This window comes from Frieseomelitta varia, unplaced genomic scaffold (assembly GCF_011392965.1).
Source record: "Frieseomelitta varia isolate USP_RPSP 00005682 unplaced genomic scaffold, Fvar_1.2 scaffold_961, whole genome shotgun sequence".
Lineage (NCBI taxonomy): Eukaryota > Metazoa > Arthropoda > Insecta > Hymenoptera > Apidae > Frieseomelitta > Frieseomelitta varia.
The window spans coordinates 226,729-250,853 of NW_025110769.1; the positions used below are offsets into that span (position 1 = coordinate 226,729).

A 24,125-nucleotide genomic window follows, 5' to 3' on the forward strand; every position below is an offset into this window, starting at 1 on the left:
ACAGAGCCGCCCGGGAGAAATAAGCAGAGTCTGCGTCGTACCGAAAAATGCACCGACAGCTTCTACGTATTAATTTCCCTTTCGTACGTGCCGACCGTATCTTCGCCCGCCATTTCGAATGGCGTCTGGTTCGCCGGAAGGAGTCTCGAGAGAACAATTCGCGCGCAACATCCAGCGCGAAACCATCGATTTGCATTTGTATTGATTTATCGCCTGTTCCCCTCTGCATCCATGGATCCTGGGGATCTGCGAATTTTCTACTTTCGCAAGAGGGTGTCTGGAACATCTCCACGGGGGTGAAAGTACTCTCGCCGCGCGAACAAACGAGACAAATGACTCGGGAATAATATACGGAACAGGAGCGAAGAGAGGCACGTGGCGCCACATTCTTCCAAAAGCTTATGTCAACTCCCAAATTCTCGCCCCCGTTTTCGTTCCGTTTCTCTCCCGGAAATTCTGCTTACGACGTTTGAGAAAATATTTCTGCAACATTTCATTGAAAACAGTGTGTGACCCTCACTGAAATTCGGCCACTGAATATTCAAACTGCTACAATTTTGGGAAAATGAAGGAAAAATTGTACAACTTGGGCTCGTTTTGCAGTTTGAAGCCTCTACTTTCGAGACTCGTCGTTTAGTTTATTCTCGAATGTTTTTATATCGAACAGCCGAAGGACGAGTGGGAATCCTACAAACTGTCATAGTATAAATAATGAAAAATCTTCTTCGTGACTGACGGATTTGAGGATTGAAGCTTCTTCTTTACGACCTTCGAAAATTTATGATTTTTTTCTCGCCATTTTATTGAACTTTGAATACTAGATACATGCAACGAGAATTGAAGGAATCGTAACATTTTATCGTTCTTGCTTGATATTCAAAATTCAATAAAGTAGCAAAAAAGAAATCGTGCAAGTTTCAAAGAGTCGTTGCAAAGGGGAAGCTTCAAATCTATTCAAAATTCAAAGATTTTTCAATATTTTTACGTACCATGACAGTTTATACCATTTTCGAAAAGAAAACTGTCCTCACTTTACCATCTATAGTACAGCGTCAAAACATCTTAAAATAATATGAACGATGTATTTTGAGACTAGAGGCTTTTAAAACAAGCCCAAGTTCCTCACTGTACGATTTTATTTTTGCAAAATTACAACAGTTTCAATAATTAATGGGAGCCACTTGGACACTCTGGTCAGTTCATATAATACTTGTTCACTGAATTTTATTAAATCACGAATTTCTGACGCTCAATCTATAATTAATTAATCATTTTAAATTATCCATTCTATTTTTCGAAAATCCCGTTTCAAATTTCCGTCTATTCGGCGAGAACGTAGTTTGTCCGAAGAGAAGCAGGCGTTGAACACTTTCAAGGGGCGGTGTATATAATTCTCTTTTACCGTGATCCAGATCATTAACAGCGTGGAAAACCCAGGGCAGATACACCGACGTAAATTTCGTTTCGTAGATGGGTCTGCGGAAGAAGTAATTGAACGAAGAGGAAAGTGGGCCAGAAGGGTTAGGGAGCGGGCGAACCCCCCGAGGTTCAACGGTTGTTTTATGCAATCTTCCTTCGCTTCTGCGGACACCGTTCGCCGAACGGGAGGGATCGCGTTTTCCACGGCGAAATTGAACGTCGGGGGCTTTATTTTCCAGCGTAATCGGGAACAGCAGCGTTCAAAGCAGTCGAACGAAATTGAGAGTATGGTAAACAGACGATGGACAGAATAACATCGTCTTCTGGTCTTGTCAAAGACGGAATCCTTTGAAAGAGGAGGCGAGTCATTCCGTTCCGCTCTCGGCCATTAAGCAGAAGTCACGCTGAGTTTCACCAAACAATTTCACTCGCCGCCACGGTCGTAACGGTTTCGCATTTAATTTTTTCCCGCTGCCGAGTCTATCAAATCGATTAACGTTCGATCGTTTTTCGTCTTTATCTATGGCGTTTTAATGGTACACAGTGTGTCGCTTAATCGTCTCACCTGGTATTCGCACTTAAACTCATGCTCGAGGAACGAGAGTCGCCGAAGTTCCCAAGAGAGTTCAAACGCAGTTAGGATCGGATCCTTTGAGGAAAGAGCGATCAAGGACGGCGAGGCCAGGGCTCTGTACGCGTTTATCCGGCTCCTGGAATGCCTCAGAGAGTCCTCCCTCCTCGATGTTACACACTCGTCGCACCTGTCGATGAATCCGACACAACCGTGATCGGCAATCAGTATCGTCGCTAAGTACATCCTCCGGCTAATAATTTTCCGCTCTGTTTGTAAACTCTCTCTCTCTCTCTGCGCGCCGCGTAAGAGGATACAGACGTACGTACGTACACGTATTTACAACAAATATTATTCGACTAGCGAAATTTCACCGTGTGCTCGAAATTTAGGGGAAATTTAGGAGTAGGGGGTGTGCAGGGGAGGAGATCCGAGCTGACGGGGGTTGCGACGCAGATGCTCTTAATTGGTTCTGCTCGAACCGTCTCGAGACATGCTAAAATCAGTCCGGGGAATTAATCGAAACGTGAAACGTGTATTCGACGAGGGATCTCGTAGTTTTCTCCCCCTCTCCCGCTTCCCGCCTCCCCTTCGAGCATTCATTTACGAGTGAAATTTCATCGTGTTTATGGGGAAAAGGGGATGATAGGGGAGATTCGAACGGTTTCGCTCACCCGCAGCGAACATCGTGAGGCATAGGCAACGTGGAGCCCCGATCCAGAAGGATTTTGATGATCTCGTAGTTGTCCCTGTGTGCGGCCAGGATCAGGGGTGTGATGTCCGGCGTGAATGTCGCGGTGTCCGACGGCAGCGCTTCCCAGCTCTGAAACACAGACGCGGAGAGACCCGTCCTCGTATATATCGAAATGCGACGCTGATCGATTCTGGACAGAAAGTTGAAAGGAGAGATTCGCGGATCGCGGATTCGAAATGCTACAACTTAGATTGTCGCAACGATGTAGAATTAGAGGATTATTTCCAAGAGCGAGTATTCGTTGCATTCGATATTATACATTAATGGCTACAATAAAATCGTAGATCCGCGATTACTAACGACTAAAAAGCTGGAACTGAAATAAAAAAAATTTACTTCGTAAAATTTGCCACAGCTCGTGGCTTGTACATAGGTTGAAACGAGGAAATAAACGAAACAAGGTACACGAAAGTAATAGAAATAGCTGTTTCATTCCACCAGCCAGCCGCGATGCATTCGTATCTATCCTATTTCTCTAGAAATCGACGCAAAGTACATCGGCAAAGTAACAAAATCGTTCCGATCGTTACAGCACGATAATTATTTCCGATGTTAAGTATAAGCCGAGTCCTTGGTCGGGAAAGAGGAACGGAAGCCGATTAAACTGTCTCTCTCCCTCTTTCTCTCTCGTTTGCAATTCCGCGCCCGCTCGCATCTATATTTTTTTTTTCGTTCGCCCCGAGTGTCCGCTCGGCGTGAATTTGACCGGTATACGGGACATGCCAGCGTTTTCCAAGCTTTGACGGAAATGGGATCCGGTCAGCCGGCTTTTTATCGGGACGCGCTTTGTCGCGAGCGACGACGGCTCGAGACACCGGCGATCGACGAAAAACTCTCCCGGCCAGCTGATTAAAATGTGGGTCGACCTATTTGTCGGGATGAAACCTATTTAAATCCGTGGCTGACGGGTTGCCCGGTCGTCTACGCGCGCAGCCAGCCAACCAGTGAAAATTAAGGGGAGAATTTCGATAACTGAAACGAAATTGCCCAGCCGGAAAAATGCAATCACCTCTTAATTACGAGACGAAGCTTGCCGCCGTGAAATCAAAGTGTCCCCGATAAACAGTAAACCGAAGAGAGGCTCGAGGGAGAAAAATGAAAGGAAAAAAAAAGAAAAACGAACAGAAAACGTTTTACATTTCCGAAAGAGGGGGAGAAATTAAACAAAATCAGCGCGACTATTTTCTACGGATCGACAAAGGGAGAAGAGAGTAAAAGTATGCTTGGATCGATACGGTTACATATACTAGACGATGAAAGCGACTAACGTGTGGCTCCCCGTTTCGATGAAGACTCTCCTCGTGTTCCAGAAGTACCTCGACCGCCTCGACGAATTCCTCGGAGATGGCGTGAAGCAGGGCGTCCTTCGTGTCGACCTTGTGCTCGATCAGCAGCTCCACCATTTCCAGATTTTCGTTATCGATCGCCATTAGAAGCGCCGAACGTCCCAACGGGTCCACGCAATTGATGTTCATTTCGGTTTCGAGGGCGCTCTGCAACATCCTGAAACAACATCCGACACGCTCGCTAATGATCGCTCACTCTCGTTACAAGCTCTCCCATTTATTTATTCTTCTTTTCTCTTTTCTTTTTAACCTTCGTTTCTCCATTTTCTCTCTCTCTCTCTCTCTCTCTCTTTTTCCCTTTATTTTTTAACCACAAAGCAAACGACTCCGACCATTACGTTCGCCGAGAACGAATCGACTCCGGCGATCGTATTTAGCTGTCCCGTTTCCCGAATGCGCGAGCCAAATGAGAATTCCACGGTCGGTGAAACTTTCTCGTACATCGGAATCGGTATTAATCGCTTCGAGGCGAACTACGCCGCGAAGAATTCCGAGAAGCGTCCCGGGATCGCGGGACGATTGTTCGCAAGATAATTAGATCCTTTGCCTCGACGCAATGACTGTGAATATAGTATATATATATATATATATATATAAGGTGTCATGTAACTGGTGGTGCAAGTAGGAAGGTAATGAAAAACTGAATAAAAAATGTAGAATAAAATTTTTTCATACGAAGCTTTGTTTCCGAGAAAAATAGCTTCAAGTACGCGTGCACTTGATCAAGATTCAACTGAATTATTGGAAGACATTCATCTTGAAATTCGAAGAAATTTAATTCACCAACAAGATGGAGTACCATCGCATTTCAGTCGTGAAGTGAGAAATTTTTTAAACGAAAACTAACCAATATTGAATCAGGCGCAATGAAAGAATACGTTGGCCATTACGATCTCTGGACTTGTTTCTCCGCTGGATTTTTACTTATGGGGTCATGTTAAATCGACATAGCGAACGTTGAACAATTAAAAAATTATTATAGCGTTTGCAACATTGAAACTACAAAATAACACATTAGAAAATGTTCGTAGGAATTTAATAAGGAGAGCACAGTTATGCATGCGACAACGTGGACAACACTTCCAACAATTTTTAAACTAAAAAAAATTGGTGAAGAGTGGACATTCTGTGCCCTCGTGTACGAACATTGGGAATGTTGACAAATGTTAACGGAGATAATAATGAAATCCGTTGAGTCGAATCTTGATCAAATACACGCGTACTCGATAAACCTTCAAAGTCATTTTTCTTCGGAAACAAAGCTTCGTATGAGAAAATTTTATTCTACATTATTTATTCAGTTTTTCATGTAGAATCACCATCTTCCTGCCACATTTAAGTACCACCAGTCACATGACATCCTGTATATAAACGCCGTGCTTTTGAGCTTCCTTCGCGAGATCGTTCGTCCTCCTTAACGCTTAAAAGTCCTAGATCCGACGATCCGATCTCCGGCAACGCGCGTGCACGCTCATTTTGCATAAAAGCCACGATTGCGATGCTCTCACGCGCTCTTTACTCCCGCCTTTCAAAATTAACCATTGTAGTCGCATTGAAAGCGATCGAAACAATACCTTGCCTCTCGCCAATTTTCACTCGTTGGATATTCACGTCGCAGATGTATGCACATTCGCGAGAGGGAATCTTCCTCCTCCGAAAAATATACACGTACGACTGCGATATATGTATCTGTCTGGTTTGATACGTTTCTATTTATATCCATGTTGTAGAAAACTAGGAACGAATAGGAACGACGAAATGAATAGTAATTCGAGAAACGTAATTTAAATATTAATCACGTTGCTGTTACGGCGTGTCGCAATTTAAGTAAGATGCCTTGCACGAGATGCTATCGCAAGATACAAACAATATCATTCGCGATGTGCTATAGATGAAAATGAAAACGATTCGTACGTTTCCTTACCATATTGAAACTCGACATTTTAACGACATTATTGATTATCTTCGATATTAATCCTTTTATATTTGATACTGTATAGCGCCTACAGGCGCTTAACTTACTTCAGTCCACTGAAAGTGAAGAGGCGTTCATTACTCGAATCGAACTGAAGGCGCCTACGAGCTTTGTTATCCACAGTAATTACAGCAAACTGCACTTGGATCAGACGTAAGTGAATTCCAATTCAACAATTACATCTTCCGTTAGTCACGTATCATTTAACGTGATTATTTCATAGTTATTTCGTTTAATAAAAAAAAAATGGAAAGATGTGGTAATAAATTAATCATAAAAAAGGCGCAGAAACGTAACGGAAGAAGGGAGACGCATTACGATTGCGAGAAACGTGACGTGGGATTATGTATTGACCCATGTTTCGAATTGCACCACACTTTACTAGATTATTAGATGTACATATTATGAAACAAAGTTTCAAATCACTGGTGAAAAATAAAATTATATTAATATTAAATATATAATAAAATTATAAAATAAAAATTAATATTTATATAATATTAAATTTTCAATATGTGCACTAACAATTCAATACGAAGCAACTCGTTGTCTCGATTATGACGAAATGTATTTCACGCTGACGAAAAATTTCATCGTTTCCGGTATAGGTCGCGATCGAGCTCCAATACGGTGTGCCACGTATCAAAAATCTACCCGCAGCGAAAGGGTTAATAAACGCCGCGTCTTACAAATTGATTTCTATCCAAATCGTCGGAGTTCTTTCAGTCAAGCAACTTATTATAATCCACGGCACGTCGTGCACGATATTGTTTGAATTACGATGCACGAGATATCTCGTCCACAGCAGCGAAGAGATTAATATCCACGGAGAGGTCACGAGACGTGTCTTCTTTTTTTTTTTTTCTCTCTTCAATGATTAATCGCGAGATTCAAACGCGCTCGAGGATGTGTAACGAGGATCTCGAGTGGCTCTCGAACTCCTCTCCCGCCATTACGAAGAGGGAGAGATTAGCGCGCGTGCGAGGGTGAATTTTTCCAGAGTGTCCAGCGACACTCGAGGATTCTCTCTTATCCTCGTAATCTACGCGTTTACGAAATTTCCAGACACGATCTCGTTCCCAACGCGAACGCGCTACCACGTTCTGTACATACGTTTCTCATTTTCTACGAGGATCTCACCTTCTGACGGAAGCCACGTCGCCGCGTTCCACCGCGAGAAGGTATTTCTTCTCCTGATAGGAGAGACTGGCCATCTCCTGGTGCGGCCTCACCACGTTCTCCTCCTCTATCATGCCGTGGATACTGTGCCTCTGAAACCGTCGTAACCTTTTATTACACACCTAGCCGAAGTGTCCGCTTCGTCCAATGCGCGATTCATCTTGTGGGGCAGGATTAATCAAAATGGACGCCCGCTGTCCGTGAACGTGCGAATACTTTCCTCCAGGGGGTTTTGCAAAAATACAAAGCGATCTGGCTTTAATTTCAAAAGGAACTGTTAGTTACAAACACAAACCTGTCGTTCATCGACGCTGATTTTAGGGACTGAATCTTTCTCTTTAACGATTAATAAAATATAATATTCAGTAGCAAAGGGATTGAAGCGCAAGAAAAAGTTAATAATACAATAAAGAACACAAGTTTCTATTAACAGATTTTACTAAAAATCATTCGAGTAGCTAAAAATATACTGTTATAAATGTAAAAAAATTTCCAGAGAAAATTGCGATCATTTTGGTTTAGTTTTAGTGTTAATAACAAGTAAGACTGTTCTCTTAGTAGTAGCACCGTTCTACGCTGCTTATAGAAAGAATACAGCATAAAGCATAAATTCTTACGTTTTATTGCTCATAAAGTTTGCGATTCTTTTATTACAGGAATTTAATATAAATGCGTCTTTTTAGATATCTTACGGATTTCCCTCTCTTTAGATCCAGGATTTACAAAGCAAAATTAAACTCAAGCAGTTCGAGTGTATTCGTATACTAAGAATTTCGAACGTAATTAACAAAATTATTAAAAAACTTTGGCCTCTATCCTTTCTAATGACTGACTGAACACAAAACTCGTGAACTAAGGCGTCCTCTTTCGCAAATACCTTTACATCTTCTTTACGTTCTCTTTTACATTTTTATTTTCATCACTCTAGTTACTTGTTACTTACTTTATTGCTATCGCTTCTCTTTTCACATCAACGGGTTCTCCCATTCTAATAAATAAATTTGAATAAATTGAAAATTTCCAGTCAAAGATTCATCTCGCATCTCGCACATTTTCACGGCTTTAACTTGACTTTGAACGTTTCCCTTGCCTCCAAACTTTCCGCAAATGCATGAAAATCGACACTCTGTTCAGGCGACGTTCCACCGAATACACTATACATTTCTATATTTTTCGATACAGCGTCATAGCTGCTCGTCTATTCGTAATAAATGTTATTCAGTAGCTCCCTAGATTTCCGGCCGATCTCGCAAAAGAGAAACCACCGATTCTTCGAGAAGCTCGGAGGATGCCGGATTATTGATCGACGGACGAAGCTCTGATGAAAGATGGATGAAATTAGGATGATAAATGTATCGGCAACGTACATACACGTCGCTTGAGTGAAAGGCGCGCGAATTAAGGCCGACGCGACACGAAAGGAAACGCCGCGATTTAAAGCGACACTATATCTCGATACAGAGGGAAAGCAAACATAATGGCATGACAAGCTGGACACGAGTATAGTCGAGGGTGTTGTCCAGGGAGAATTTTCACGAATCTCGACGTTTTAACCCCAAAGCTCGATAGATAAAACCGCTGTCTGAGTTTCCGAAGTTTTTCTCCTAGGAGAGCTAGCTCTCTCCCAGTTTTAAACTTCTTCGTGCAAATATCTAAACTTCTCACGCTCGAGGGATTTTCCCCTATTTTCAAAGTGTATTTTCCTGTGCATTTCTTTTTTTTTTTTTTTTGGAGGGGGGAGAGAAAATATTTATCGCACGGGAATGAGGCTGTGATTGCAGAGCAAATGGAGAAACGAAACGATGTTTATGCTGGACTATTGGCGGCGAGTGAGTAACCATTCGGAGCATGCACCGGGCAGATTTGGCATCCGCGCGTGCCACGTGGACAGTCGGCTCCACACGTGGCGCGTGAAACTTTTCACTGGGTAAACAATTTTTCTCCTAAGTGTACGCATTTGCGAGGTAATTTTTATTACGTCGATTTGAAGCGGGATGATGATTCTTGCGCAAGAAACCTGTTCACAGAGTGAAGAGCACGACTGCACGAATGGAAAATTCGAATGGATGACTCGAACGTTTTGTGAAATGTTTTCTGACAGTCGCGAGTTTGTTCTTTTCGAAGGTGATGTGGAAGAATGAGGATACTTTGTTTTTGAAAATTGTCAAAATTCAAAGTAGAATCTTCACGCTTTAAAACGAAACCAATTGTTTTGTATTGAAAATTAGATATTGACGCTATATTGTAGGTAATAAATTTGTAAATATATCATTTTAAGCATATAAAATTGAATATAGTTTATTACACATACACACACACATATATGTATACAGAGTGTGTCGTCTAACTGAGCACAGTGAAATATCTCGGAAAGGGTTGAAGCTACGAAAAAAAATGTTTATACAAAAGCTGTTCAGTATAAACAGATGTCTTACGTAGTATTAAGAAATTTTTTTGGTTAATACAATGGTGGAGGATATTTCAAGGTCAACTTGATTTTTTTAAATCAAACCATACATGTTCTTATACGTATTACGACAGATACGAATCCAATGACTTACAATGTTGTACCATTTCTTCCAATTAGTCCTAAATTAAGGATGATGGAATGAGCGTATTACGTATGGTGGATCAGGTTGCGTCGCGTCTGCATAGGACGACATCGTCGAATGTCAGATAAACTAACGCAAACTTCATCGTCCTTAATTTAGGATTACCTAACTAGAGGAAACGGTACAACATTGCAGGTCATTTGATTCGTAATTCGATTGAAACCAGCTGTCGTAATGCGAGTAAGAAAATGCATAATCTGATTTAAAAAAATCAAGTTGACCTTGAAGTATCCATCACCATTGTATGAATGAAAAATTATTAATACTACGTACTTTTTATACTGAACAGTTTTTCTATAAACATTTTTTTCGTAGTTTCAACACGTTCCGAAATGTTTCACTGTACTCGGTTAGACGAAACACCCTGTGATATATTAATTTATCATTTATTTAATCATCGACAATTTTTCATTGATATGTAGATTTTACACATTCGCACACTTGACTCATATTGACAAGAAAAAAAAAAAAACGATCGCTAATTGTGAAACTAAATCAACCAACGACCAATTTCAAGCACCGCAGAGAGCTTTAGATCGCCTCTCTGGCTCTCTCATTGTGTTCGCAACGGTGATAATTGATTTAATTGTCTCGGTTAATTCTCGAAATAGCCTTGTACTTTCCTCGTTCGAGGCGTTACGGAGGATAATCGTCGAGCGATTAGTAAACAATTGGCGAACAATCATCAGAATCCACCAACGATATCGAGCCAACGATACGTGTGCGATTGGATTCGATCAGCAACAGAAATGAAGAATTTTCGTGCTTTAGACGTCGGTTAACCCTGCTGCGGTCAGGGGTTTCAATCTTGCTTCAGTTTCAATGGAAAACAAGATTTTCCGATACGCCGAAGGAAACTCTTTCAACGTTAGATACGGAGGACCGAGGATTATTAAAATCTGCTTGCAATTGTTCGTAAAACAGTGCTCCGTAATATTAATTCTCGGTACTCGTATCCGAAACTTCGCAAGATTTCGCAACCCTCGGAACTTTCGACACTCGAAACTCTCGGCACTCGAAGCTTGAAGCGCTGATTTGATCTCGCGGGAGGAATCTCTCGTTTTGAGAAGTTAAGGGCTTAGCGCTTCCATGTGGAATTTTTATACGACGAACAAGATACGAACGAAAATAGAACGACGTGCAAATGTACTTAATCTAGATTCTTTTTCTTTTTTAAACACTAACATCCGATCTCTTTCTGAATTTAATCTATTTCTCTTTTCTATCGACCGTATGTACAGTATACCATTGGCATAATCCTTTTTCGATAATTTCTCTAGATTTCGACATTTTACACTCTACTATCATTTCAGAATTACGATCGATCTGTTTGCATTTTTCAAAAACAAAAACCGCGTCCGCGAAACGTTTCACGCCCGAACATTCGAGATACGGATAAATCGGACATTCTTTATTCTTTATGAAGTGCTGCAAATGAACTTTACCGATTGATTTTGTATTTTTTCTTCTCCGAGTATCGAGAATTTCGAATCACGAGGGAATTTGCCAAGTTTCGAATTCTCTTTAGCTTTCGAAACTTTCGAGTAGTAAAACCCACCCCCTGGTTACCGATATTTGCCAATATTTCTCTCAGATATCGAGAGAACGACAGAAATAGTGGGAAATGATTGAAAGCGCGCCGCAGTCAAAGTTAATGGAGAAATACACGAGAGACAATGTGGATGAATAAGGAAAGGAGGGGGAAGAGATCGAAGGTCCAGTTGAAATTGGAACGATCGCGGGAAGAACAAGGGTAGTAATTAACGGCTCCGGTAGCCGTTCATTGTTCGATCGTGGAAACCTCTTGTTAAGAGGCAACTACTCTTTATGCTGGCCATTGGGTCGCGGGACAGGGAAAGAAGACCGGTGCAACACGTGAAGATCAAGCGTGAGTGGAAAACAATACCATCTTCCTACACCCCTTACTCTATTCAAAAGCGGTATTAACCTTTATGCTCGTACCTATACCTTCTTCGCAGCGGGACATTGTTCCTCGGGATCGTGCAAACTTTTCAATCTCCGGAATCCTCGAGACAAAACCGCTGCTCCAAGGAATCGTGATTACAGTGTAATTGTTTGTTGCGCCAAGTAATTGTTTATCGTCGTCCCTTCGATCATTCGAGAATTGCATTTCGAAATGTGCAACGGCGAAACGGCATGTTAGCGATTAATAAATATAATTTTTAAAGATCGTGCGATTTCTCTCGCGTGTCTCACTCGCAATTACTGATATTTTTGGATGGACAAAATATTGGCGCGCAAAACAAATTTTTATAGATGTAAAAATGTACGATGTGGTAGAGATTCATCGATTCTGACTATCTATCAAAAATTATAAACTGGTCATTTTGTAACAAAAATTATAAATCGGTCACTTTGGTTGTTCCAGTGTCAAGGAGGTAAAAGCCAGGAAGTTTGTCGAAGACGTTAACCAAGAACATTAAACGTAAAGCATTGAGTTTTGAAGGAGAGAAAGAGAGAGGGACCAGCGAAACGATTATGATCCGCAAACACACGTACGATCGAAACGGAAATGAAATAGCGAGGGGGCAACGCGAGACGTGACCCCGCGGCTTAATGTCAGCGTCTTTAGCAATTAGGCGTTCCTAATCGTAAAGTTGTTCCACGTTGTTTTTGCTGCGTGTACGTACACTATACAGGATGACTCACGTATGTAACTTGCACACCTGAAATAGCTTTAAATACAGAATTTAAACTGAATGAATTGTCCGAATGTGAGATAATAACACTGTTTATCCGACAATATTATTACGCGGTTTTCATCCTCGAAAGAAATGATCGTAAAACATCTCCTTCGCCATTACCTATAAGACCAATGTGACTCGATACTTTTTTACTTGGATTTTAATTAACATTCTTTCGACTTCTAATGAAAAGAAAATATATGGTCCAATTGCAAAAAATAGAGATAACCTTGTAAACTTGGAAACTTGATATTTCGCCACCGTTAAGACCACTTTTGTACGATACAACATTTATATATTGATCAATCGTTCATTAATCAGTCGCGTCATTTAAAAGTTATTTCAGGTGTGCAAGTTATACACGTGATTCACTCTCTGTATGGTATACATATATGTACGTACGTACATATGTACATATATTTGGTCCCGGTGGAAAAGGGTCGAGTGGTAGGGGCCGATAGAAAGGTGGTGGCTAGATGGTAGAAGGTTGATGGACAGTGTTTGCCGAGGGTGTGGCGGCTCGGCAATTAGGGTGCGCCGGGCAAACACTCGTTCGCTGTCAGTGTCGGCCCTTGGCACAGTATGTCATCTTCTTGAAGCCGAGAGGGGTAATCGCGAGCTCGCGCGCATTTCGCCGAGTGCCTCCCTTCCTCCCTACCTCTCTCGCTAGCCTCATTATCTCCCACCCCTCTTTTCCAGCCGACTTTCGCCAAGAATTTTCATCCGTAACCCACTCTAAGATCGTTAGATCTAAGACAACGGCGAACGAAACGTTGATCTGTCGCTGTTTCGGCCTGAAGGAAAAATTCAAGGAGCGAAATAATAGAGCGTGGTAAGAACCAGAGAAAACCGAAATATTTCGAGGTTTAGGCATTGTACCCAGAGACTGAAACCGAAATATTGTGAGGTTTAGGTATTATACCGATATTTGCTCCCATATTATCGCAATGTAACTATTATTGGGAAATCGGTTTTAGTACCGGTATATATAAGACGGTCATACCGGTACTAAAATTTTCATACGTATTTTATCGATATTTGATATCCACAGCGGTAAAAATACCGAAATATATACCGGCACCGTACCACTTTACTGACAAAAACACATTTTTCATTTTCTACGTACAATGACTCTTATTAATATTTGGACATCGTGATATTCAAAATATTGTTGTGGATTTCGATTGTTTATAATAGTAAATTTGAATTAATTTTTAATAATATAATAGAACACATTCATTATAGTTTATAATAACATAAATTGCACATACTTTTCTTAATATCAAACAATAAACTGAACTATGTCGAAATGTAGCGTGGCAAAACAAAAAATATTCGGACATTTGAAGAACTACAATATTCGAACCTGAAAATTGTTAACATAAACAATAATTAATATTTTGTTAGGTAGCCCTTAACGCGTTTGCTAGCCGCTAATATAAATAGAATAAAAAAAACGAATAAAAAAGCTAATAAAAATTAACAAAGTGTAAGTGTACAAGCATCATGAAATTTACTATCGGCAGCTTTATGAAAACATTTAATCATTGTCTCCTTTTCCTTTTCAAATATATTAATATTTTATTTACCGATATTACCGAAATACATTCACCGACCTAACATCGTTTTGATAGCATTGTATCAGCATTTACACCATTTCGGTTTCATCAAACGTAATCGAATAGTAACCTAAAAATACCGGTATCCGTAATACCGATTCGGTAAGAACATAACTAGGGTGGTTGAGAGCTTTCGCTGGTCCTTTTTCGAGGTAGCACTAGTCTCGAAACCAAAGATCACGTTCAAGGGTTCGTCTTGAATGATTTACCAGCAGCTTTTCGCCGCGGATTTTCCAAGAGATTTTAACGCATTGCGTCCGCGCCGTGAATCAGATCGCTGTCCCGCGAAACAAAGGCGATCGTGATAGATCGCCGGTGTTCCGGATAGCATGAAGATGAGATGAAAGCGTGGAAGATTGATTTCGACTCGTTTCAGCGAAACCACGGGATTTCGGAACAGCTTGACGAAGCAGGGATCCGACCCAGTGCGTCACAAGGCAATGAAAGGACCAATCGCGTTTGCTATCGCGTTTGAAGGAACCTTCGTTCGTAAATACGCACATTTTTGAATTACGAACTGTCACACAGTACTTTTCGCCTCGATCTCGAAATCAACTCGATCGAGATTTTACGAGGCAATAAAAAGCAGAAACGAAAGCTTCACAGTCCACTCGTAAAAGCGAGCGTAACACCGCACGCGTTATCCTCAGCCGGTCGTAGCATCGATAAAACAATTTTTGGTTGCTCATCCTTCTCTCTGATCGCCAGCGAGAGATACACGCTGCTAGAATGGGCGATTCGAATGGAACAGAGATCGCGTGGACGAAATTTCTGGCGCCGATCTCTCGTTGATAGTCGTCCTTAATCGTCTCCGTCGATCGGTCGATTATCTTAATTGCGATTGTCGAAAATTACGTGAGAAGGAGAGAGAGAAAGAGAGCTCGGAGAGAAGTAATCGCGTTCCTCTCGAGAAGATTGTCGAGAATAGGCGGCAATAAAAAAAGGCAGACGGGAGGAGTACTCCTGACTCGTAACGTCGAGTTTCTGCAAATTGGATCGGCGTCGTAACGCAGTTATCGTTCGACCGCTTTCTCCTAATCTTCCCTTTCCCTTCCTCACGTCTGTTAAACGCCCGTTTCCCTTTAACGTCTTGCAAGTCCATTAAACCTCGCGCCGACAATCGAAATATTTTGTTTGCACCGAGTACTTTCGGTTCTCTATCTTGAAATTATAACGTCATCTGTTGGCACCTTGGATACATTTAACGAGTTAGAATCGTCATACGTCTCTTGTGCCAAAGTTTAGGACGACGAAGTCTAACTTGTCAAAAGATTCGAATCAATTGGCTCGCTTCAAAGGGATACGCATAAATAATGTCGTTTTTTGACATTGTACAAAATTTTATTTTATTTAAATTTTTTTTTTCTGAATTATTGTCACTAGGTGGCGATGTTTATTAAATTTGAGAAAAATGATATTACTTGTGGATATCTCTAATATTTAATGAGCTCGTAATCGCTGGCGAAAGAAAGTATTAAAAGTTATCGTACACAAAAGTATTTCGTTGTGCCTCGTCTATGAAACGCAGATCAGTAAATGTCGAAACTAGCAGAAAATTTGCATCATTTGGAAGTGGTAACGACGACAATTGTGACTTCGAATCAATTTGATCAAGAACTTGATGATTCCATTGATAAATTCTGTTTCTCTGTAATACGCAATAAATTTTGGTAATTTGAATGAATGTACAGTAATATCAATAATGCCATATACTTTTATATTTAAATAAAATGAAATTTTTAAGCCGAGATCTCTCTCATGCAGTGAAAAATAAAGCAAAATGGGATTAATCCCAAAGAGGCTGAATGTGAAAGAGTTAAAATCGGGAATTTTTCACTTTTGTGAAAAGACTGATCCTGTCCGCGACAAATACAAAATTGATGGATTTTACTAATCAGCCGTGTCACGCGGGTTTCGACGAGTAGCCAGCCCTTGCGTACGAATAATTTCCAATCAATTTTAATCCCTCTCTAATTAGTCCATATACTCGCAGATAATCGATATAATTTCGATGAGAAATTGTTAATCGGAAAACAGAACCGGGAATCAATTTATTAATCGGGGTCGAACAGCTTGCGTTGAGATACTTAGCAAACTTGTCGTATTGGATGATGGAACTGGAGGTTTTTGCGCGACGTTCAGGAACTTACCTTGACCTTTTCGTCGATCTTTCTTGCAGGTTGGGGTGGCGGCGGCGGTGCCTCGGGGTCGAAGCTTACGCGTTGCCCGATGCCCCGTAGGAAGCCGCCCCTGGCGCCGGAATTCCAACCCCTGGCCATGTCGGTGTCCATCCTCAAAGGGAGATCTGCGCGATCCTCGTCAGTAGCACCGATTTCTTCGCCGGGACCGCTTTCACCAGGGGATCTCGCGCCCCTGGCGCCATGCTCCTCATCTTCGTGCGCGCTTTCTGAAACAGACAGGTCCATTTATTCTTACTCTCGTGAAATATAGTCCACCCTTGAAGACAAGGCAAAGCACTCGTCTATTCTTCGCTAATTCGCGAAGAGAGAATTTCCTCGAATTTGCGATTCGATCGTGTTTCCATTCCTTCTTTTTTAAATTTTTATATATATTTCTTTTTCATTACTACAGATATATTATATATATATTTCTTTTATATATATTATATATTATAATATATATATTTCTTTCATATATATTATATATATATTTCTTTTTTTTTTTACCCACTTGCAGTCGCGATATTTGCCCGTTCTCCGACAGACGGAAAATACCCGGCTCCCAGTTTCATTTCTATAGCCGATGCCCTGTTCGATTCGATGGAATAATACGACAGTACAGGCAGCACATGTTTAACAGTAACCGTACCATTTTCATCATGTCGGTAGACCGTCATATCGGTGGGGATTTAAATAAAGTGCGCCGCGCGCACGGAAGAATGGCAGGGATCTAACAGAGGACAAACGAAACGACGAAGCGGCCGGCGGAACTAGATACACCCTTGTTGGTAATCCAAACGTATGATGGATCGCGGAATACACTCACCCTTATTGGTTTCACGCAAACATACGCGCGCGTACCGAGTGCGCGTCGGCAACTCTGCGACGTAATTTTCGGAGCTCTCCGCTCCGAGGATATCGATTACAGCGGCAGTGATACCCACCGTGGACAATCTCGTGGACGTTGATCGTGAATGAAAACTGACGCCCCGTCCGATGAATCAACGATGGCGAGGAGGTGCCCCTCTCTCAATGAAACGACGACTTTCGCGAACCGTTCGGCCATGAAATAGATTCATTGTGGAGAAACAATCGGGGATCGTCACGCGGTTTCCCCGATCGCGTTTAACAAACGCATTGTTCGGGGGAAAAAGAGTAGCGTTATTTCGCTCGCCGTCAATGGCGCGCGGCAACGGAACGACGTTTCTCCTCTCAATGCCGCGCCGTTTCGTTATCGTTTCCCGGCCGATTTTCTAATTCTTCCGGCCCATTTGTCCGTGATTGTCCGACAGCGTGTGCTCCTTCGGGAAACGATAGCGAGCAAGTACCGTTTCGTTGCCTCTTGTACCTTCCTGTTCTTTCTTCTTTCTTTTTAAATAAGCGCACAGCGACCGATTATCGTTGCGAGCGACGAGTCGAGAATAAAATTCGCGGCGGAGGAGTCGAAGTGAAAAGTTAGAGAATATTGTGCATCGCATTAAGGAAGGAACTTTCATTTTCTCAAAGTAATTTTATTTGTGATAAGAATTTCTTTTCACATATTGCCAAAATATTAACGTCTATGGACGTTAGTTGAATACAGAATTTAAAGAAAACAGAGAAAATTTGTGAAAAAAATGCTCTTCGTTAACAAATCCCCCTCTGTTTTTCAATACAACTGTCTACCGCTTTAGGCATTCTTTCAATTAATTTATCAAAACTTTCAAATGACATATTCGCCCCACGGTGTTGTAAAATCTTTATTAAATACCTCTGTTGTACACAACAACTCAAATGGGTATTTATTAAAATTTTCCAATCTCCATTTTCTTTCAGAGAAATCCTCTATATAACTTGGAAGAACGCTTAGGATTGTCATCCTGTCGAACGATAAATTTAAAAGCAAGAATGCCTTTCGAACTCGAAGTGAAAGAATTAAAGTCGAACAGAGGAGGGGTAGAGTGGATCAACCGATCGAAACAATTCCTTCTGCGGCCATTAATCTCAAGAGTAAATACCTATCACGAGTGCGGCGAGGTTTCATCGTTAATTTATCGAACGTCGCGTTACTGTTGGGCGAGGTTGCGCAACGAGATCGTTAAGAGACCGATGATTTACATAAAGCACGATGTGTGCGTGAACCGCGTTTCACGCGTCGAATAGATCTCGAGGCGAGATGGCCGGGGGTTGTATTCCGAAACGAATCGAAATCCAGGAAACTTCTCCGCTCGTTCTATAGAACGAGTTCCTCTCCTACAACGAAGAAATTTGGTTAAATAGTTCGTTTTAACGTTGCATCAATTATGCATATCGTAACGGGGTGAATGCAAATTTATTCACTGTCGAACCGTTAATAACGTTATCTGTTCATCCCCGACTTCTAAGTTAATCCCCTGCTTCGCAATTTTCCTGCCAACTATTTAAGCGATCTTTCATTACTATAACACGATCTTTCATTACCATAAGACATTTCGCGTTTGACGCGAAATATTTAAAAATATAGTATAATTATATTGTATAATTAGTATAGTATATAGTAAAATATAGTATATTATATTGTATATTATATAGTATATATTGTATAATTGTAAATTATAGACGATTATGCAGTAAAAATTTCTCGAAATTTAGCGCCGGGATACACACGACGGTGGGTCGAAAAAGTATTGCCACAGCCACTAGTTTTCTTGGAATACTTTTGTGAGAATGATACATCAACGAAATAGTGCACTGTATGCAAAAATAGTAGCAATAATGAATTGTGCAATAATAATACAAATAACATAGAAATTTGAGACTCAAAAAGATATTGACACATGAGGGGTGGTTTTTTTCTTTCGCAGCTTTAGCACTTGATAATATTCTAGCACTTATGAAAAGATATTTTATATCTTTAATTTCTAATAACATTCGGCAGATTTAAGCAGTGGAATTACAAGTGTGTCAATATTTCTTTTGACTCTCGAATTTTTACATTTCTTGTTCTCTTTCTTTTATTATTCTATAACTTATATTCTTGGAAGTTGCTTGGATCGTGCACGTTACTCTATGCGCAGCGAACGTATTTACAGAAACGTATATTATTTGCTTTCGTAAAAAGATATAAAAATCCAGACTTACCAATGTCTTTTTGATCCGCGGTGCATCCACATTTTTTACGCCCTACATAATTACGAAAATGATAATAAAAAAAAAAAAAGAAGAAAAGGAAAATATGACAAGCGATGTAACGCTACGCGATAGGACTGGATATTTCCTGGCGTTGCGCATCGTTACGAGTGTACCATTTACATTCGTCGAAATCCCCTCTGAGTCGATAACGACGCAAACAGAAATAAAACGCGCTGTTATTTTAATCTGAAACTTTATTTGATCGCGGCCTCGTCTGTTCATCGCGGTTTCGATCACGTTCGATCGGCTAAATCACCGAACGTGAGAACTGTTTTTTTTTTTTCCAACGGTGCCGTCCGAGTCATTAGCTCGAAAAGCCTAACTCTCTCTCTCTCTCTCTCTCTCTCTCTCTCTCTCTCTCACCTCTAATTCCCAGCGTTCCCATTTTTCACTGATTCAAGATCGCTGACCACAGTCGAGTGAATTTTATTACCGACATTATGCACGGACGATAACTCACGCTGGAGATTCCTAACGATCGCTGCGTGCTCCTCTGCTCGTAGCTTGTTTTAATTGCCTCGAGAGACTCCGCGAATATTAATTCCCTTCCTTCGCACGGACGCATCATCGAAGAAATATATCGCCAGATCGTTATCGAAAACAATGAAATTTCTTTTGAACCAGAAGGGAAATTTCTAATAGTTCGAGCAGTGTTTCTTTACCGTTTAGAACAACAATCTTTCGATTTCAAGGACTTTTAACTCCTTAATTACTGTTACCTATAGGCAAATGTTATGGACAGTAATTACAATAAAAACATCTTCCGTTAATCATGTATTATTTAACCATGATTGTTTTAGAGTTATTTCATTCGATACCCTTAAAATAAAAAGGTATAATAATAAATAGAATCACAAAAAGTCACAAATATGTAGTGCGTGGAAAACAACGGATGAAGGGAGACATATTACGTACATATGCAAGAAATGTGACGTGGGATTATGTATCGTACCATACCTTACTAGATTATCAGATATATTATGAAATAAAGCTTAAATTTGAAAGTAAAGTTTTTAGTATGTGCACTGACAGTTCAATTCACAGAATACGAATAAATAAATAATACTGGTTTAATGTAGTGCAATTCAGTGTTTTGATTATTTCAATATACGATACAATATATATTCAGTATACAATACAATATATTCAACAGTGTAAGTCGCGATTCAAAGGGATTACAATAAATTATTCTTCATGTACAGTATCGAATAATCGTCAATAATAATAATCGTTGATAATTCTACTTGCTTTTCTATAATGTGAAACTTGAAATTACCTTTATCTCGACTCGTGCTACAGCTTTCCAACGAATCTCGTCCGATTCAGTTGTAACGGCGTAATGAAAAATAAGAAAGAAACGTAATTTCGTAAATAGCCGGCAGAGAGTATGAAATTTGCGGAGCTATCAAAAACAGAGGATCCGCGGCAAGTAAACAAGCAAACAGCCCTCAAAGAGCGTGGAAATTTCAAAGCTGCGAGATCGCGTAGTCTCAGGTTTCTCATCTGGGTGGAGAGGCAGGCAGGCAGGCTACACTTTTCAAACCTTTAATCGCCAGGAACGTTTGTGTACTTTCCTCCCGAGGAAAGACAGGCTCCTTAAATAGCCAGGAAAAGTTTCAGATAGTTTCTTAATACCGAACGAAACGCCGCGGCCTTCCCCGAGCAACAGCTCTTGCATCGTTTCGGGCCGCGGTGAGCGGAAACTTGCGGGAAACAGCAACTTTTTAAATACATTTGAAAGTGTTTAACTCGTTGGGAAGAGGGACGAAGGAACGAAGGTCGGATTTACATGCAATGAGGACGCCATTTGCAGAAAATAAGATCCCTCGACGATGGTTGCAAACGACGATGAACTCTTGTGTCTTTACGTTACAACTGCTTGATCTTAAATAATGATAAAAATTACACGAACATTTGAACTATTATTTACTACATTATTATTTACTATAGCATAGTATTTCTAGTATATATAGTATTTATAGTACTTATAGTACTATAGCATAGTATTTATAGTATATATAGTATTTATAGTACTTACAGTATAGTACAGTATTTACTATACTATTATTTACTATATTTATTCTGTGTTTTTACATTACAACTGTTTGATATTAAATAACGATAAAAATTACATAAACATTTAAATTATTATTTACTATATTATTATTTACTATAGTATAGTATTTCTAGTATATATAGTATTTATAGTACAGTATTTACTATACTATTATTTACTATATTTATTCTGTGTTTTTACATTACTGTGTTTGGTATTAAATGATAAAAATTACACAAACATTTGAACTATTATTTAATATATTATTATTTACTAAAATATTTATAGTATTTATAGTATAGTATAGTATAGTATTTATAGTATACTAGCTTATAGTTTACTAGTATTGTATTTATAGTATTTAGTATAGTATAGTATTTACTATACTATTATTTACTATATTTACTCTGTGTTTTTACATTACAACTGCTTGATATTAAATAATGACAAAATTACACAAACATTTGTACTGTTATTCGATATTAAAACCGGCAAACACCGACTCAACTTCAAGCGAATTAAACTCGAAAAAGTATCGTATTTGTCTTTGTCTTTCAAGATTTGGCGCTCTCTTATTCCTAATAGTGGTATATTACTATTAAATATATGTATTATATTAAATGTCAATATTATATTAAGTATATGTATTATATTAAGTATATGTATTATATTAAATGTCAATATTATATTAAAGTATATATAATATTAAACTATGTGTAATAATATACAGAAAGTATTTGTACACTCGATAAAAAAATTGATGAATCGTAAGCTCAACTTAAACCGCAGGTTTGAAAGATATTTCCTCATCATTTCGAACTTTAGAGTAACTAGAGTAACTAAAATTGTCCTCTCACAACTAAATAAACCACAGTGTGGAAGATGGAAGTATCCTTTTCACGACGATCCCTTGAGGATTTGTTGCGCGAATTTCTTTCTCGCAAAGTGACGACAACTTTTTCACCGAGCGTACAATTTCTTCTTTACCGACAGAACAAGCCCTTCGAAAATCGGCCACTGGCAAATGAAAATTGGAGAAATTGCGCTAAACTGCGTGATTTAGAGGGGGTGAGAGAAGCGAAGAATATGATTTAAAAGCAAGGTGACGGGAAGGCGTATGATTCAAAGGGTGGTTATCTCCCCGACTTTCGGAACTTCGAACCCGCACGGGTCGTTGAGCTTGCCGTGAATCGCGTGCCTCCACCGGGGGCCTAGATCGATAAGCCTGTGTGTGAGAACATGCACAGGAGCGTAATGGATAGGCGACTTTCGTGAACGCCGTCAACGAGAAGCCGACGTAGAGAGGGCGCGCGTCAGATCAAAAAATAAGCGTTTCTCCGCCAGGCTAGGAAGGAAAGAAGAATAACAAGAAGATTTTCTTCTTGGCGGACGGTGATTGCCAGACTATTTTTCAGAACGATGATCGATAACCACGCGATTACCTCGAAGGCCTCCGGATTATGCGCGACGTGTGCATGTTTCTCTGTACGCGTGTAGGTATTTTTCATAGCCACTCCTCGGGGTCGTGGCGTTATTACCCCGCATGGTTCATACACGAGAATTTCGCGGCAGTAAATTCCCCGCGCAGGAAATGAGCCACGAAGACACGATATTACGAGAGTACGAGCTCGTTTTTCTTTTTTTCCTTTTTTTTTTCTTTTTTCGGCTCAGAGTACTTCCGCCAGCTCTGCAATGTCTTCCAGTCGCCAATTCTCCTGGCGAGTCGGCCAGTACGATGGCCAGTAAGAATTTTACGAAGTTAATCCCGTTCCGTCTTTGCAATTCTAATTGATTACTGTCCCTTTACCGAGAAGATTTTGATAAATTTTGATGTAAAATTGTGGAAGATACAATCTTTGCTATGTACATGATTTTATAATGGGCAATAAAATAACTACTTCAAAGAGAATGACATGTACTGAATGAATATGCCAAAAGATACGTATGTACAAAGACGAATGCATAATTCTCTTTGCTCAATACCAAACTTTTAGAACGTTAACAAAATTCACAAACTAGTAATTTGAAAAGAAAATTAGCTTGCTGCAAAGATGCATCTCTGAAATCATTGCTAAATGATTATAAGAGATGTGAATTACCATATTCAGACACATTTTTCCTAGATAAATGGCAAATGCAATAAACGTACATTTCATTCCCAAATAAAAAAGAAATTCGAGCAATTCGACTTCCTTCTCGAGTCTCTTCTCGTCGCTGAAAGTCTTTCAATCGAAGGACGATCCTGATCGAAGGATTCGAACGTATGCAGTTCGTGAGGATCGTGATCGAGACACACGATGTTAACTGGCTAATGGCAACGCATCGTCGAAGTTTCGAAATCTGCCACTTAATCGACGATCAGAAGTAGGACGGAACTGCAGATTGGCCTATGCGGTAGCCGAGCCTACATGTGATTTGCACCTGTTGCATATCCCTGTACTTGTGCCAGGGTTTCACGGGAACCGTGCTCGCGTGCACGCGTTCGCGTCGCATTCTGGAAAAACGTCGCAGGCATTTGAAAAGCCTTTACCTCGTATTGGACACTCGCGCGTTTTCGTC

General features: G+C 40.2%; 1 protein-coding gene across 7 annotated transcripts in view; it reads right to left on the bottom strand.

Annotated features, from left to right (window-relative positions):
- Positions 1-24,125, bottom strand: part of LOC122538123 (transient receptor potential-gamma protein) — a 115,802-nt gene that overhangs the window by 13,520 nt on the left and 78,157 nt on the right. For 4 of the 7 annotated variants that reach the window (XM_043671915.1, XM_043671917.1, XM_043671914.1 and 1 more), the window contains 5 exons: positions 16,331-16,587; positions 7,206-7,336; positions 3,986-4,247; positions 2,665-2,813; positions 1,985-2,180 (listed from right to left, as the gene is read on the bottom strand). In XM_043671915.1, the coding sequence (XP_043527850.1) occupies positions 1,985-2,180; positions 2,665-2,813; positions 3,986-4,247; positions 7,206-7,336; positions 16,331-16,471 (879 nt within the window). In that variant the 5' untranslated portion in view covers positions 16,472-16,587. The remainder of the gene's footprint in view (positions 1-1,984; positions 2,181-2,664; positions 2,814-3,985; positions 4,248-7,205; positions 7,337-16,330; positions 16,588-24,125) is intronic. The other 3 variants (XM_043671918.1, XM_043671916.1, XM_043671920.1) reach the window with 1 other exon arrangement.